A 17,696-nucleotide genomic window follows, 5' to 3' on the forward strand; every position below is an offset into this window, starting at 1 on the left:
AGAGGAAGGAATTGACTTCAAAGAGCTGTCAAATGCTGATATTTCATCTGTCAAAAGCTCTTGACAGATGAAATGTCAATCTGTGACGTCACCTGTTGCCGGGTGGCCCTTAATTGGCCGACTCAACAAGGTCAATCAAGTGAAAATCGCGTGGGTTGGCCACAACTCGATGGAGGCGGGACTACAACCCCAAAAGTTGTAGTCCCGCCTCCTACACGCCTCCAGTATCAAAATCCAGCCCATAGAGTACAAAAGCAAGGAAGTTATGCTAAACCTCTATAAAAGGATCTCACGGCCTTTGCGAGGGTGCAGAGGAAATTTACTAGAATGGCACCAGGGATGAAATACTTGAGTTATGAGGAGAGACTGGAGAAACTGGGGTTGTTCTCTTTAGAGCAGAGAAAGTTAAGAGGAGATTTGATAGAGGTGTTCAAAATCATAGATGGTTTTGATAGAGTAAATAAGGAGAAACTGTTTCCAGTGGCACAAGGATCGGTAACCAGAGGAGACAGTTTTAAGGTAATTGGCACGAGAACCAGAGGCGAAATGAGGAAAAAGAAATATGCAACGAGTTGTTATGATCTGAAATGCACTGCCTCAAAGTGTGGTGAAAGCAGATTCAATAATAACTTTCAAAAGGGAATTGGATAAATACTTGGGGACAGAATGGGGAGTGGGACTAATTGGATAGCTCTTTCAAAGAGCCGGTGCAGACACAATGGGCTGAATAGCCTCCTTCTGTGCTGTATCATTCTAAAGTCATGTGTGAAGGAGAAAACCAGGTACAGAAAACTTCGCGATATCCGGCACCGACGGGACCGGCGTGATGCCGATCTATGAAAACTTCCAGACAGACCAGTGCTAATGTTGAAGGATATGGAGGTTTTCATCTCTCTATCTGACAACAAACACTGTTGCTTAGCAACAGCTTGTAAACAGTCGGCCCGTACCTTGGAAGTGTCTCTGTAGCTTAGCAACAGCTTCAGAGAGGCTTTCCAGAGACTGACTGTTTTAAAAAAAAAAAAAAAAAAAAAAAAAAAAAAAATGCTAGGAGAAGAAAAAAAAAGAAAAAAACCTAACAAAACAGCTGCTGATTTCTGCCGTTAGATCGAGGTTTCCGGACATACAACCTCCGGATACACCAAAGTTTCCTGTAGTAGGATTATGTGAAAATTTTGAAGAGTTAGTTATAAATTTTTAATGTCAATGGGGCCATCTACTTGCTGAGATCAATGCCTGGATTTAAGTAATGTGCTAAATTCAAAGATATTGAGGATGTTCAAAATGTAGTTGGATACTAGACTGGGTGAGTTGAGTACCAGTAGGATCTGGATGGGTGATTGAAAGGCTTTTTTTGTCCTTGATCTTCTTCGGTTCTTTGCTAGCACGAAACAGGTTAAAAATGAATTTGTCAAAGGTCCACAGAAGCCTAATTGACTTCGAACTTTTTAATATTTGGCTCCAGCTGGCTGCAGTTGAAGTGTAGATGGTGTGAATCCAGAGTGGTGCAAAACCATTCTTCGTGGTGGTCTTGCACTGGTCGCCAAAATGTGATTTGGAACTTCACTGCTGAGTGATGGTATATAATTTATGTCACGGGGAAGCTGAAACGCCTTTATATTGATGCAGACTGTGTAGTACAAATGGCTCCTAAGAAAAAAAGACTTGCATTTATATAGCGCCTTTCCCGGTCTCAGGCCGTTCCAAAGCGCTTTACCGCCAATGAAGTACTTTGGAAATGCAGTCACTCTTTTAATGTAGGAAATGCGAACAGCAAGGTCCCACAACAGCAATGTGATAATGATCAGATACTCTCTTTTAGTGTGATGTTGGTTGAGGGATAAGTATTGCCCAGGACACTGCTCTTCTTCGAAATAGTGCTGTGGGATCTTTTATGTCCACCATGCTGACCGTGCCTCGGTTTATCATCTCATCCGAAAGACAGCACCTCCGACAGTGCAGCGCTCCCTCAGCACTGCACTGGAGTGTCAGCCTAGATTTTTGTGCTGAAGTCTCTGGAGTGGGACTTGAACCCAGAACCTTCTGATTCAGAGGTGAGCGTGCTACCCACTGAGCCACAGCTGACACCTAACATCGTAATCGATGAGCATTTGTATTCTTGAGAATGGGAGAGGTGAATGATGAGGCAGAGAGACGCTTGTGATTCCAATTAAAAATATACTTTGTGAATAACATCTGCGTTGATTATTTGTGTTTTTTTTTGAGCCACGTAAGTTATCTGTTGGTTGTAAAGCGATTTGGAATGTCCTGAGGCACTGTGTCCATCAAACTTCCTTCCACCTTCCCATCTTTCTTGACTCCCTTTACCACTAAGAAATTGGAAGAAATAACTTGAGACAAGAAAGTCTCTTCAGACTGGTGTTAGGATAACTGGATAGACGCTTCGGATCTGCTTATGTTCTTGGTTCCCTGCGGATGTTCTAATATTCTACACCGTGGCGGTGACCTTGTTTCCAGACTAGCTGTCTGCTGTGTGTGAGCTAGAAAGGTTGTTGACAGTATCTTTGATTTGGCCAACCGCGACCCAGTGCCTATGTTTTTTCCATTATTACTAATAACCATATTATAATGCCAAGCTCGGATTTTGACTTTGTTTAACAAAGCTGCTTTGAAGTGTGTAAGTTAATTAAGTATAAGGACATAGAATAGAAGATATCTTTGGGAATTTAATGATTCATTCCATAGTACAATAGTCTGGTGAACATAACTAACTGATAACAAGCAGCCAGGAACACCTGAAGATGCCGAGAATGGCATGCCTGACTCCAAACTTGGGAGGATAAGCACGGGAGAGATAGTAGGAAATCGTTTGAAAGCATAAACAGGAAAGACATGTGAAGGGGAAGGTTTTCAACCAAAAGTTGAGACAAAGTTTTAAGAAGAGCCCTTACAGGTTAAATAGTCCTGTCCATAATCTACCCTAGGCCCACCCCTAAAAAGAGAATAAAAGAGATATATAAAGAGCCTTTAACACAGCCGGTGAAGGGAAGGGAAGAGCTGTTCGCGCACGCCAGCCGTCTGTCCGATCGGAGCGACACCAGCTGCTTGTCATGGTCGTATGTCTATCTTGATTGCATGTTGTACTTAACTTAAACTGCCGCTGCTTAATAAAGCGACCTATGATTTCTAAGACCCTTTGGGTAATGTGTGTGTGACCTGTCATCCAAATCTTACACCACCTCCTTTTCTTTTTCCCATTCTTTATAAGCCCTTTCCTTTTCTGTTCCTTTTTCTTTTTCTGCCTTTTCCTTCTCGGGGGGGCCCCCCCCTTTCCGTTTTTCCATTCCTTCCTTGCTCATTTTTTTGGAACTAATGCTTTGGTTTGGCATCATGCGTCCTTCTACAGCTGAAAACACAAATTACTCTAATCTGATACTCCCATTGATTTGTCACGGCCTCTTCCACGTGTGGTGTTCACCTGGATGAGAACTGACCTAATTTGTTAGGCTGGGACAACTGAATCAGGCAAAACTGTGCTGTGTTTAACAGTAAGTAACCCACTGTATGTGATGGAGGGTTCCACTCTCTTGGGGGGGGGGGGGGGGGAGGGAAGAATGACTGTGGACTCCTGTAAGCCTGGGAAAGATATGGGACATTTTTTTGAGTGTTAATTCCATATTTTTGTTTTCATAAAATAGTGAACTTTTATTTAAAAAAAAAAAAAAAAATCCACCTCTGCAGTACTGAGCAATGGGCCAAGTCTGACATGTTACAGTATACTGTGATAATTTTAAACAAGGCTAGTCACGTGACTGCTAAATTGCTATTATTGTACAGGAAACTTCGCGATATCCGGCACCGACGGGACCGAGCTGCTGCCGATCTATCAAAACTTCCGGATAGACCAGCGCTAATGTTGAAGGATACGGAGGTTTTCATCTCCGTATCTGACAACAAACACTGTTGCTTAGCAACAGCTTGTAAACACTCGGCCCGCACTTTGGAAGCGTCTCTGAAGCTGTTGCTAAGCTACAGAAACGCTTTCCAGAGCCTGACTTAAAAAAATGCTAGGAGAAGAAAAAAAAACTAACCAAAACGACTGCAGATTTCTGCCGTTAGATCGAGGTTTCCGGACATGCAACCTCCGGATAAACCAAAGTTTCCTGTAATAATAATTGAACCCGTTAGGCTTGTGATCACTGAGAAATTACTTTTCTTACCCAGAAATTGTGGTCATGCAATGAGACAACAACAACTTGTATTTATATAGCACCTTAAACGTAATAGAAGGGCTGAGATCAAAAGGGGGAAGGCTGGATTTTGACTTCCAGTGGATGTGAGTTTAAAAAAAAAATAACATCAGTGTTTTTGCCAAAATGCAGTCAGCTTAGTTTTTTTGTGTAGTTTCACACTGATTCTCAAGGGAATACGTTTCAGATTTTAGCCTTCTCCTCGGGTTTTGATGGAGTTGGTGGAGACGGCTTTCGCTTTACAGACCCCTGTAGCTAACTCAAGTAAAATAAATTGTTGTACAGACTTGTTATAAAACTTATAAAACTACTGTATTGGGAGGGGGGGAAAAGATCAATTTTTACCAAAGTTGTGGGCTTTTGGTGAAGACATAATTAAAAGGGAGTTTTTTTTAATTTACGGTGTGAAGGGATTTAGAGTTCCTAGGAATAGACAAGTGCTGACTATGGAATTTATCCTCATTGCTTAAAGGGAGGAATGTGTGGGAACAAAATAACTGCTGAACACTGTAGACACAACTGAATGGAACAGTTCCCCCACCGCGCCCCCATCTACAGGCGAGATCAACTCTGTGTTCAGTTTGCTCCATGTTGGCATCGAGTCCCTAATTCTGTTTATAACTGGTTTCTAAATGCCATTTTACATATAATATGCAACAGGCATTATTCTGAGCAAGGAGGGCTGTAACTTTGCATGAGACACCATTTTGTCTTGCAAGCAGTGAATTGATTTTGAAATGAGGCGAGCAGATGCAGGCCCTCAAAACACTTTGGCCCGGATTTTAAGTTCAGCGGAGAACCAACGGCGCTCGCTGCTCATTACGCCTACACTTGCCCACAGATTTGCAGTTATCAGCCAGTCAAAGCGGCGCAGCGCCCTCTACAGGGGATCTGGAATCTGAGAGAGCCGGTAACAAACAGCGGGTCTCTTCAACCAATCAGATTGAAGAATCCTTACTGAGACACGCAGAGTCGAAACCAGGAAGTGTAATTTAAAATATTTAATTCAATGTAAAATCATATACAGAAAGCGAGGAAAAGAAAGATGGGATTAAGAGCGATAAAAGACAGAAATAAAAAGTTAAAAAAATCATTTTTAGTTTAATTATTAACTTCTTAAATCTCCAACTATAATTCAAATCTGGAGAAATGAGATTCCACACTTGTAAAAGTTCTTTTTCAGTGCCAGAGAGGTTGTCTGGCAGTAATTAGACTCATCACGCTGTTAAAAATTCACTTACATTTGTATGGACAAGCCCTAACCTTTTCTGGTATGATTAGTAGATATCTGGTGTCTTTGTACCCCAATGCTCACGCCCGTCATGTGTTTGAATGCCGAGTCTCTCGGCGAGGTACCGGTGTAACGAAGCTTGTGGAAGAGCAGCACATCCTGGACAGCAACTTTCTGATTTCTGTGTTTAACTGCACATATGCGTACGCCAGAAGTTGCTGTCTGATTTGCCCCCTAATAACGGTGAGCGCTGATAGCCTCACCGTATTCTTACCGCAAAATTTGGGCCCATGTTTTTGTGTTCATGGAACTAGTTACAATCTCTACCTCTGTGATTAAGTGTAAAGACTAAGCATAATGTTGAAACTGAAATTGTGGCAGTTAGACAGTGGTGATAGTTTGCATATTCTATTTTTAGTGCCCGCTTACATCAAACAAATATTTGTGGCCTGTGGACCAACTTGCCGTCTATTTCTGGCATTGCAGCTTTTGATAAATTTGACATACAAACTGTTTCTGAATGATTCTTGTAGTTTATTTTCAGTTTTTTTTCTAATGAATTCCCACAGTTTAGTACTATTCCTAATCATCTTTACTGTGCTTTTTTAACAATAAGACTTTCCAACATTATTTCCCCAAATCTCATGATTCTTTCAAATCGCATGAGACCTGGTTCTACGTGACTCTTTAGCCACTTCAATAGAGTTCACGTCAGGTGTGATCTGTAGTTTTTGTGACCTCCCATACACACCGAATTACGGAGAATTTACACCACAGAAGCAAGCCCTTCGGCCCAACTGGTCTATGCTGGCGTTTGTGCTCCGCACTAGTTTCTTCCCACCCGTCTTCATGGAAATGTATGAATACACTTCTCTGCTCGCCGCTTGTTCACTCTTTTCCCCCTCGGTCGTAAAAAAAATTAATTTTCGGGATGTGGGCGTCATTGGTGGCTGGCATTTATTGCCCATCCTTCGTTGCCCTGAGAAACTGATTGGCTTGCTTGGCCACTTAACATTCAACCATGCTGGTGTGGGACTGGAGTTGTATGTTGGCTAGACTGGGTAAGTATGGCAGGTTTCCCATCAAAAACCCAAATGAACCAGTTGGGTTTTTACAACAATCTGACAACTTCACGGTCACTTTTACTGATAGTAACTTTTTAAGCTGAATTCAATTCGCAAACTGCCATGGTGGGATTTGAACTCACGTTCTCTGGATTATTCCAGGCCTCGAGATTATAAGTCTAGTAACATAACCACTGCGCTACCCTGCCCTTTCCTCTCACTCTTTTCCCCTTTCTCCCCCATGCGCACTCTTCCTGCACATACATTACACACTGACATGAATCAGTCATTCATGAAAGAAAGACTTAAGAAATAATACTGAGCGGCCTACGGGTGGCGATGTCCAGGGAGAGTATAAATACTCGGGCACGGGCCCAGCTTGCGCAGGACATTCTTAACGGGAACTAGTGAAGGACACAACTGGACCTCCATGTTGTAAAACAGTTGATTAAAGCTTTGTTTAACGCTTAGACCAAGTGCCAAGTAGTTTTCTTCCGTCACACACCATATATCATACCCTGTTGCAGATGTAAGCTTAAAGGGCTGCGTTGAACCTGAAACTGGAAAGCATATTCCAATTCCCATTGACCCGGAATTTGCGGTCGGGGTGATGGCAACGTTTGCCCTCATTCCGCCTTTGAAACTGCGGTCAGTCATTGATGGCTCCGAAACAATCTCTCAAATCATGGAAACGTCAGCTCTTCCGCAGTAATTATGCTGTTAAATTCCCCACTAAAAGTTAGACCCGAAGGGATTAGGTGTAACTGGGGTTCTAACAGCGTATTGACAAAGGTTAAGGGCCTGGAAAACTAATTTTAATTGTGTGCAGTGTGAAATTTGTCCATTTTAATAAGAAATTATACTCCGGGGGCAGCAGCGAACGCCTTCATTTTGCTGCTGACCGCAAATTCCGGGCCAATGTGCCTGATCTTCACAAGGGCAAACCAGTGACAAAACTATCTCAAAGCTCGTAAGGGTTGTTCTACTTGTTCATATTAACGCTAGGTACCTATCTACCTGTATCTTTGTACTGACAGAACATGGTAGCCCTATTTGGAAGACCGCATGGTAAATCTGCTGTTGCCTCCTTGGCGCTCTATGGACCAGTGCACTTGATGAGGGTAGCCTACTGTACACAGCCCACGCTCTTCAAAATTAGGGAGATTTCACCAACATTTAGCAAAGCACTGTGCATGCGTCAAGTACTTGTGTTCAGTTGTCTGATTTAAAAGCGGTGCAAAGCTGACAGAAGAATTGGTCAAGCAAGTATCTACGTACTTAGCCGTTGCGGAATAGAAAACAATAGCCTGTGGTCAATGATCCCGTTAAGCTGCGCGGTGCGGAGTGGTCTGGAGGTCCTGTGCAAGCCTCTCGGCGGCTTTACAATGGAAAAACTGCGCATGCGCGGAAATTTGAATGGGCCGTGCAGCCCGTTAAAGGGGACTGCGCACCCAAAAAAAATTAGCGTGCACATTGCCCGTGATGTCTTTCAACTATTGTTCATTAATTTATTTTTTGCATTTCCAATACTGAATATTACATGGTGCAAAAATCGTGGAAAATAGCTTAATGTGTTTTAATTTTGTTTCATTTAGTTATGATGCAGTCTTTCAAGGGCTGTAACAAGGTTGATTTGCTCAGCGCTGAACTGTAGTGCCCCCACATCAGTGGTTGTTAGTTCAGTATGAGGGGTGGAGAATTGCATGTTAATATTACTCAAGGCTGCAGTTACTTCCTTGCCTTTCTTTTAAACACAGATATAATCCTCCAGGGAATTGACTTAATGTGGTTTATTTAGCTTTTCCTTGTTTGGAGACATTTACTGATAGATTATGTTTTGCTCCTAATTGATGTAACTATTGCGACCAGTTAATGCAGTCTGATGTCCCTCGTATTCCTTCAGCAAACTGGCCCAGACTCCGAAGATGAGCAGTCAATCACTATCTGTTTGTTTATTTTGCGATGTGTTTGCTGTTAGAAGAGTCTGACAGAGTCTCTTGCTTGGTGGGGCAGTTCAATTAGCCCCGACGGAGGGGACACGACTGACTTGTTTGAGTTGTTGGAGATTGTTTTGTGAGCAAACTTGTAGACTAATTTGAGCGTGGATAGAGTTTCTGACGTTTTATTTAACAAGGCTACAGTTTACCCTGGTCTAAAGGTGCCTGGGTCAGAAACTGCTGCCATTTTTGGTAATGTAGTGTTCTTATTTATATTCTGTGCGATTATTTGGTTAATTCATTTGTATAAAAAAGGGTCTTGATGACATGGAAGACAAATGCATTCCTGTTGGTTTTGTTCCTCCAGCTAAAGCTTTGACTCATTTTTAGTGTATTGAAGGAACATTTTGGATTTCTAATAGAAGATTTAAATATTTTATTAAATATTTACAAATGTCTGCCTGAGAGAGGATCATGAAGTTCAGTTAAAGTTTTGCATCTATATAAAAATGATGATGCCTTCAAGTTCCAGAGACTGCATACATTATATTCTTCCAACATTTTTTTTAAAAAAAGGAACTACCAATGACTGTAACCTTCCAGTGTTTGGAGTTGCTGCTAACTTTGTTGAGGTATTTCAGTAATGTTCATTGTGAGCGAAGTTCTTCATTGTTCATGAATGTCGTCTGAACCACAAGTCTGTATTAAAGTTTGTAACTCACTCTGTTACTGTGTATGCTACATAACATAACAGTTGATCTTAGAGCCAGAATTCTCACAGACTTTGTTAATCGTATTGAAATATTCAGTTGTACTTAAAGGGAAAGGGACGTCCAGGGGAGCACCACTTAATTTCCCAGTAGTGATCAGCAATTAAGTATCTCCATGTCTTTACGGGTACTGCAGTGACCTAATTGATGGGGAGAGACAACAACTTGTGTTTATATAGCACCTTTAATGCAGGAAATCGTGCCAAGGCGCTTCACAGAGGTGGAATCAAACAAAAATTGACAATGAGCCAAACAAGGCGATATTAGGATGGGTGACTTAAAGCTTGGTCAAAGAGGTAGGTTTTAAGGAAGGTCTTGAAGGAGGAAAGAGAGGTGGGGAGACGGAGGTTTAGGGAGAGAATTCCAGAGCTTAAAGTCTAGACTGCCGAAGAGGGAACGGGAACATAGTGGTAACGTTACTGGATGAGTAATCCAGAGGTCTGGACTAATAATCCGGTGACAAGAGCTCAAATCCCACCAAAGCAGCTGGGGAATTTAAATTCAGTTAATTAAATAAAAATCTGGAATAAAAAGCTAGTATCAATAATGGTGACCATGAAACTACCGGATTGTCGTAAAAACCCATCTGGTTCACTGACGTCCTTTAGGGAAGGAAATCTGCCATCCTTACCCGGTCTGGCCTATATGTGACTCCAGACTCGCAGCAATTTGGTTGACTCTTAACTGCCCTCTGAAATGGTCTAGCAAGGCACTCAAGGGGAAATGGGGATGGGCAATAAATGCTGGCCAAGCCAGCGAAGCCTGCATCCCTTGACCGAATAAAATAAAAAGTTACCAGTGGTGGGGCAAAGTGAGTGAGGATTCACAAGAGGTCAGAGTTAGAGGAAAGATGAATTCCTTAAGGGGGTGTTGTAAGGCTGGAGGAGGTTGCATAGATGGGGAGGAGCGAGGTCATGAAGGGATTTGAACATGAGGATGAGAATTTGGAGGCTGGCCAAGAGCGCATTGGAATAGTTGCGTCTCGTAGTGACAAAGGCGTGGATGAGGGTTTCATCAGTAGATGGTCTGAGGCAGCGGTGGAGATTAGCGATTTTATGGCAGTGGAAGTCGGCAGTCTTTGTGATGGAGAAGATATAAGGTTGGAAGCTCCGCTCGGGGTCAGAGGTACTAAGATTGCGAACAGTCGGCTTCAGCCTGAGACAGTGGCCAAGGATGGAGATGGAATCAGAGGTGAGGGTACAGAGTTTGTGGTGAGGGCCGCAAATGATGGCTTCAGTTTAACTGGTTGAAATAGCAGCTTATGTCGGACAAGTAGGCTGATAAGAAAGAGGCGGTGGGGAGGTAGACTGTGTCTCATTGGCCTACTTATGGAACCTGATGCCATGTCTTTGGATAGTCACAGAGGGCGCAGCATGTAGATGAGGAGAGGGGGCCAAGGATAGATTCTTGGAGGACTAGAGTGGCTGTATTAACATAGAAACATAGAAGATAGGAGCAGGAGTAGGCCATTCGGCCCCTCGAGCCTGCTCCGCCATTCAATGAGATCATGGCTGATCATCCAAATTCAGTACCCTGTCCCTGCTTTCTCCCCATATCCCTTAAATTTAATGGGTGTCATAACTTTGGTTTGGTCTGTTCTGGGAGCTGATCCACAGTTATTCAGCTGTAGGGAATACACAACACAATTCAACAATGTGGTAACAAGCGGTGAACAATCTTGTGACATCTGTTATTGCATCTACTACTTTTGTCGTTTGACAATACGGGGATTATACCCCATAAAACGCTATGCTGACTAACTCCATTAAAACAAGAGCTCGATGAGCACCAGAATGGGATTGAAATATGTTAATGAGAGATCGGGAGTGATTAGCTGCTGTACAAATCATGATCCTGCTTGAGATCATGGAAATGTCATCATGGAGTTCAATTGCTCAGAGTTGCATTGTGGAGACCATATTACCTTGGAGCTTTTATTCGACTATCTTTTGCCTATCTTGGGGACAGTCATGATTAACATGGCCATGCGCCATGATCTGAATTTTCTAAATGGAGTTAGTGCACTTCTTTGAGGCAGCCCATTTTCATTTAATGAAATGAAAACCGAATTGTAGTGACTCCAGATGTTCAGCAAAACTTTTAGACATCTGCCTTGCACATAATGTGATCCAAATGAGAACCACTCTTCACTTATTTACAAGTTTGTACAAGCAGTGAGACAAAATAATAATTCAATGGAAACCACTTTTGTTCTAATTGAAGACGGAAAAAAAATTCTAATCCAGCTCAATTTAAAGGTTGTGCAATATGTTTATAAATGCATGCAAATGTTTCGGTTGTTGCAAACAATGTTCCCTTGGTGTGGCTTATCCAGATTTGTTGTTGTTTTGCAGGATGATCACGAGAGCTGTGGCTCCAGTTCAACAAACCGCAGCACTACAGAGAGCATAAAATCATCAGCTAAAACTCGCCGCATCCAGCAAGTGACCTCAACTGACCCCGACTTACCCCCGGGTGAGTGACGAATGAAGGGATGTGACCGGGGGTGGGGCATTTGAAATGTTTGTGTGTGATGCATATTTGATAATAATAGATATATAGCCATTCATAATCTAGAAAATATTGACAAGAAAAGGTGCAGTGATAATACTATGGTGATCAGGTCTAACTCTTCGACGTCCGAGAGACAAAGTTTTCAATTATATTTGTTTGTTGACTGACACTGAGATAGGCAAGAAGTGTTTACCCACTGTCTCTTGTATGTAAGCTTATCTTCCTTGTATCTCTTTTCTACCCTCTCCCCTGAACTGAATAACACATTTTACACAAAAGGAATTTCACCACAGCTAGTTGAACGAACATAGGTCTGACCCACTTGGTATCGAATGTCGGCCATTACAATGCGCGTGAAGACAAGTCTCTGAAATAGGACTGATAGCCAGACTGCCCCCTATTGGCTAAATGCCTTCGTGCTGAGGTAGCGCACTGTTTTATAAGTGCAACTCGTCAATTAAACAGAATCGCATATTCATACAATGCTGCACTCTGTCAAACATAGTTTATTATAAGATGTGTGACATCTAAGAAGTAGTCTTGTATTAACTCCTTCAGTAGCTGATGTACTTCGCTCTGCTGAAACCCTCATTCATGCCTTTGCTAACTCTAGACTTCACTATTCCAACCCACATTCTACCCTACATAAACTTGAGGTCATCCAAAACTCTGCTGCCCTGTGTCCTAACTCGCACAAAGTCCCGTTCACCCATCACCCCTGTGCTCGCTGACCTCCATTGGCTCCCGGTTAAAATTCTCATCCTTGTTTTCAAATCCCTCCGTGGCCTCATCCCTCCCTATCTCTCTAATCTCCTCCAGCTCCACAACTCTCCGAGATATTTGCGTTCCTCTAATTCTTATCTCTTGAGCATCCCTGATTTTAATCGCTCAACCATTAGTGGTCGTGCCTTCATCTGCCTAGGCCCTAAGCTCTGGAATTCCCTCCCTAAACCTCTCCGCCTCTCTACCTCTCTTTCCTCCTTTAAGGCGCTCCTTAAAACCTTCTTCTTTGACCAAGCTTTTGGTCATGTGCTCTAATTTCTCCTTCTGTGGCTTGGTGTCAGATTTTGTTTTATAACACTCCTGTGAAGCACCTTGGGACATTTTACTACATTAAAGGCACTGTAGTTGGTGGTGTTGTCCCATATTAGTGTGGCCCCCTTGCAACTAAAGAAATACAATTGCTCGGTCATAAAATTCAAAGAAACAAAGGTGTATTGAAATAAGAGTTATAAATAACTTAGGAAATACAATATATTTGTTTTCTGTTTATGAACAGTCAAGAATATAAATTTAGCAGTAAGATCATTAACTGAACTATATGGCTATAGGATAGCATTTGTGATCCTGTGGGTATCCTATCAACCAATTACATTTATCCATTGCTTCCAAACAGAAGCACTGAAGTGAAAATGATCTTTTATTGCTGCGTATCCTCCAATGAGTTCTGAATTATAAACTGTAATTGGGTAATTTAACCTATTGAATGTGCAGCTTTTTAGAGTAGGTGTAAAACACAAAACTGAATGACACTTTTGAATTCGGAATAACAATTGGGTTCCAGAGAGTGGTTTTAAATTTGTTTGCTTGATGTGGTATTCTCAGCTACAGCTGTGGGTTGGTGTGCTGAACTCCCAAGTATTTTGAATGGTTGCTGGGATACAATGATTGTATTATTTTGAAGTTGAGACCTCAATGTGGGTCTCGCGACCACATGGAGTAGTTGAGGCGAATAGTATAGATGCCTATCAGGGGAAGCTAGATGAGGGAGAAAGGAATAGAACGATATGCTGATAGGGTTAGGTGAAGTAGGGTGGGAGGAGGCTCGTGTGGAGCATAAATACCGGCACAGACCTATTGGGCCGAATGGCCTGTTTCTATGCTGTAAATTCGATGTTGTTCTATATAAAGATCTTCCAATCAGGGCCTCTTAAATAAGTATATGCAAAAAAAAAAGTGAGAAAAGACCATCAGGTCCACCATGCTTGCCCATCCAGATAATTGTACAAATATATACACCATTAACCCACCTGCTATCTATGTAAACTCCAGCACAAGAAATTTTGCATGTTCTATAGCTAGGGAAATGCTATTAGCATTGAATAATTCAATTGAAATTCCTGTCAACTTCTAGGATGTTTATCAAGCGGCTGACTGTTGTTGTGGTCATACTCTGCTTCAGTACTTGCACGTCTGCACCTTGATCTGGATATTCCCGTGTTCTCTGTGTCGTTGGTATCTGTAATTTCTCTCATTATGCTACCTATATCATATCGGTATATTTTTTCCCATCCCTCTTCCCCCTGTTCTGTTCCTTTGTAAATGCTGTTCTTCCAGTTTTGACAGGGCCGACATGTGACACATTAACTCGTCTGTTCTCCCCACAGATGCTGACTGATCTATTGAGCGTTTACAGCATATTTTGTTTTTATTTAAAGTTTTCTTCAATGCGGTGGCAGCCATTGCTACAGTTCAGGATTGGAGACTTCTTTGTGAGCTCCTGAAGTTAGCCTTCGGTCCTAGTTACTGTAGTGTATGTACCTTTTAAGAGAGAACTACTTTTACAGCTCCTGTATACTGTAGTACCGGCAGTGACCACCCCTGTATATAAGCCTTGAGCATGCCTCTGTACCCCAGTCTTGAGACTACCCTACTCCAGTAAATACCTGTTGATTGTTAAGTTACAGCATCCGTGTGGTTATTGAAAAACATCATACTCTCAGAATCACGGATCTAACAGTGGCGACGAGTGGCGATTCGAATCTACCTGCAACTCTGCATTTCCCTTCGAGGATTTGGTCCGGGAGGGCGGTGGAAGAAAGTCGAGGCCAGAAGCACGGGCGTCGACCACGAGCAACCGTCCAGTCGTCCGGCAGAGTGTGAACATCGCAGGGGAGGCTGTGGAGAACCGGGCTTGGTTCCCCAGCCACGACGATCAGCAATAGACTGACGATAGGTACAGCGCAGACCCTTCCCGGACAGCGGCGGCTGGAGCTGACCGACGGCGGAGAGAAAGCCGAGCAGCGTCGACGGGGTAAGACAGGGTGAAGCGCACAGGGCGCAGCCGGGGGTTGAAAACCGAGCGGCGTCGAGGAAAAACAAAACGGGGGGAAGAGAGCGAGAGAGAGGGTAAAGCAACAGCTGGGTTCAGGACCGAGCGGTGGAAAGGGGCACAAAAAAAAAACACGCAGAGCACAGCCAGGGCTCAAGGGCTGAACAGTGTCCACGGGGAGAAGGGAGAGCGCAGGAGATGCCATTTTTAGAAGCCGCAGCGGAGAAGAAGGGCGAGCGCGGGAAGGAAGGAAAGCGCGGGAGACGCCATTTGTGCCAGCGGAGAAGAAGGGGAAGCGCGGGAGACGCCATTTTTGACAGTTAAATTACACCCAGGGATGCCGAAGAGTGGCAGTATCTCTACGTTCGACAATGAAGTCGAAGATTGGGCGACATATGTGGAACATACTGAGGTGTACTGCAGGGCGAATGAAGTGCCAGATGCTAGGAAAGCACTGGTTTTGTTAAATTCCATGGGTGCAAAAACTTATGTGTTACTGCGAAACCTAATAACCCCAGAGAAGCCTGTGAACAAGAATTTCGAAAGCATAGTAGAAATCCTACAGGACCACTTAAACCCCACACCGCTGCTGACAGCAGAACGATTTAAGTTCCATAAAAGGAACTAACACAAAGACTAAAGCAATGCTGAGTACCTAACGGAACTGCGCAAGCTATTGAAACACTGCCAGTTTGGAGCGGGACTAGCAGATACGTTAAGGGACAAGTTTGTGTGTGGGCTGCAAAGTGAAGGAACCCAGAAACGGCTTCTATCAGAAAAGGATCTTACGCTGGACAAGGCTTTCAGTATGGCAGTATCACACGAAGCAGCCGCAAGGGGCGCTGCAGAGATACAACGGAGAGCGCAAGAATATGGCACCAATGAAATGTCCTATGGAACAGGGAAGTGCTATCGCTGCGGCAGAACAACACATGACCAGAAGGATTGTTGGTTCAAGGACCAAGTGTGCAGAGAGTGTGGAAAAGCAGGACACATAGCAAGAGTCTGCAGGTCAGGGAAGAAAACCAACAGTAAGAAATCTCCACAGGAGAAGTACAAAAAGGTACACAAGGTGATGGACAGTAGTTCAGACGAACAGAAAAGTGACACAGACTCCGGAAGCAAGGAGCTGGGTTGTCTGAAACTACATAAGGTAACCAAAATGGAGGATCACCAGACTATCTGGGTTACACTCAAGATAGACGGAGTCCAGGTGAAAATGGAATTGGACACAGGATCAGCCCTAACAGTCATAAACCGAAGGGACTACAAGCGGCTATTTTCACACATACCCATGAAAGCTACAGAGATTGTCTTGAAGACGTACACGGGGCAAAAAGTCTACCCCAAAGGAAAAATAAGGGTGAAAGTGATATATAAAGGCCAGGAAATACCTAAAATGGATATATATGTATTGCCAGATGGAGGACCACCACTGCTAGGACGTGAATGGATCCGGAAGATACAATTAGATTGGCATTCCATACAGGCACTGAAGGTTGAGGCCAAAAAGGATGACGACGTCACACCTGGACGACTGTCAAAAATGCTAACTGACGCAAAAGAAGTGTTCCAGGAGGGACTCGGAACGCTAAAAGGCATAACAGCAACGATTAAAATAAAGGAAAATGCAAGCCCAAAGTTTCTTAAGGCCAGACCAGTGCCTTATGCGATCAGACCAGCTGTCGAAGCAGAGCTGGAAGGGTTGGAACGTTCAGGAGTACTGTCCAAAGTAGACTGGAGAGAGTGGGCTACACCCATCGTTCCTGTAATGAAGAGGTCGTTGAGTAATACGCCTGGGGAACCAAAGAAGGTCCGCATCTGTGGGGATTTTAAGGTGACAGTGAACCCAGTCCTTCACACGGTACAATATCCGCTTCCACGAATTGAGGATGTTTTTGCCTCGCTATCTGGAGGTAAACGCTTCACCAAAATTGATCTAGCCCAGGCGTACTTGCAAATGGAGGTAGAAGAAGCCTCGAAACAATACCTTACGATTAACACTCGTAAAGGTCTTTATCAATACAACCGGCTGGTGTTCGGGGTAGCATCGGCTCTGGCTATTTGGCAAAGGGCGATGGATCAAGTCCTGCAAGGGATTCCAGGGACCCAGTGTTATTTGGACGACACCCTGGTCACGGGCGAAAATGACAGTGATCACCTCGCCAACTTGGAGAAGGTGCTCACCAGATTAAAGGAATATGGGCTACGAGCTAATTGCCACAAGTGCGAGTTTTTCCAGAAGCAGATCTCGTATTGTGGCCATGTCATCGATGAAGAGGGGTTACATAAGTCCCCTGAAAAGATTGAGGCAGTAGTCAAGGCTCCAGCACCGGAAAATGTGTCAAAGCTGAGGTCGTTCCTCGGGCTGGTAAACTACTACCATAAGTTCTTACCAAATTTGTCCACGGTATTACACCCACTGAACACCCTACTGCAAACGGGTACCATGGAAGTGGAATGACGAACGTAGACGAGCTTTCCAGAAGTGTAAAGAATTGATCACATCAAAAGAGGTGTTGGCCCATTTCAACCCAGCGCTACCAATTCGTTTGGTGTGTGATGCAGCACCCTATGGTATTGGAGCGGTGCTGTCGCACAAATTCCCAGACGGGTTGGAGAGGCCAGTAGCCTTTGCGTCTCGGTCACTAACCTCAGCCGAGCGCAACTACGCCCAGATTGACAGGGAGGCCCTCGGCCTAGTATGGGGAGTAAAAAAATTCAGCCACTATCTGCATGGGCAGAAGTTCACCTTGCTGACTGACCACCAACCACTTGTCTCCATCTTTAATCCTAAGAAGGGCGTTCCAGTGATGACTGCACAATGGTTACAAAGATGGTCCCTGTTTCTAGGGGCGAATCAATATGAAATAGAATATAAAGGCACGAAACAGCATGGGAACGCTGATGGGCTATC

The 17,696-nt window shown here is 43.6% G+C and overlaps 1 protein-coding gene across 4 annotated transcripts in view; it reads left to right on the forward strand.

The window, feature by feature from the left end:
- The window catches only part of vps13b (vacuolar protein sorting 13 homolog B), a 1,087,794-nt gene that overhangs the window by 58,250 nt on the left and 1,011,848 nt on the right, over nt 1-17,696 (forward strand). For all 4 annotated transcript variants that reach the window (XM_085992288.1, XM_085992290.1, XM_085992289.1 and 1 more), the window contains exon 4: nt 11,568-11,688. In XM_085992288.1, coding sequence (XP_085848414.1) covers nt 11,568-11,688 — 121 coding nt within the window. The remainder of the gene's footprint in view (nt 1-11,567; nt 11,689-17,696) is intronic.

This window comes from Somniosus microcephalus, chromosome 7 (genome assembly GCF_052327205.1).
Source record: "Somniosus microcephalus isolate GS21.2 chromosome 7, FLI_Smic_1.0, whole genome shotgun sequence".
NCBI lineage: Eukaryota > Metazoa > Chordata > Chondrichthyes > Squaliformes > Somniosidae > Somniosus > Somniosus microcephalus.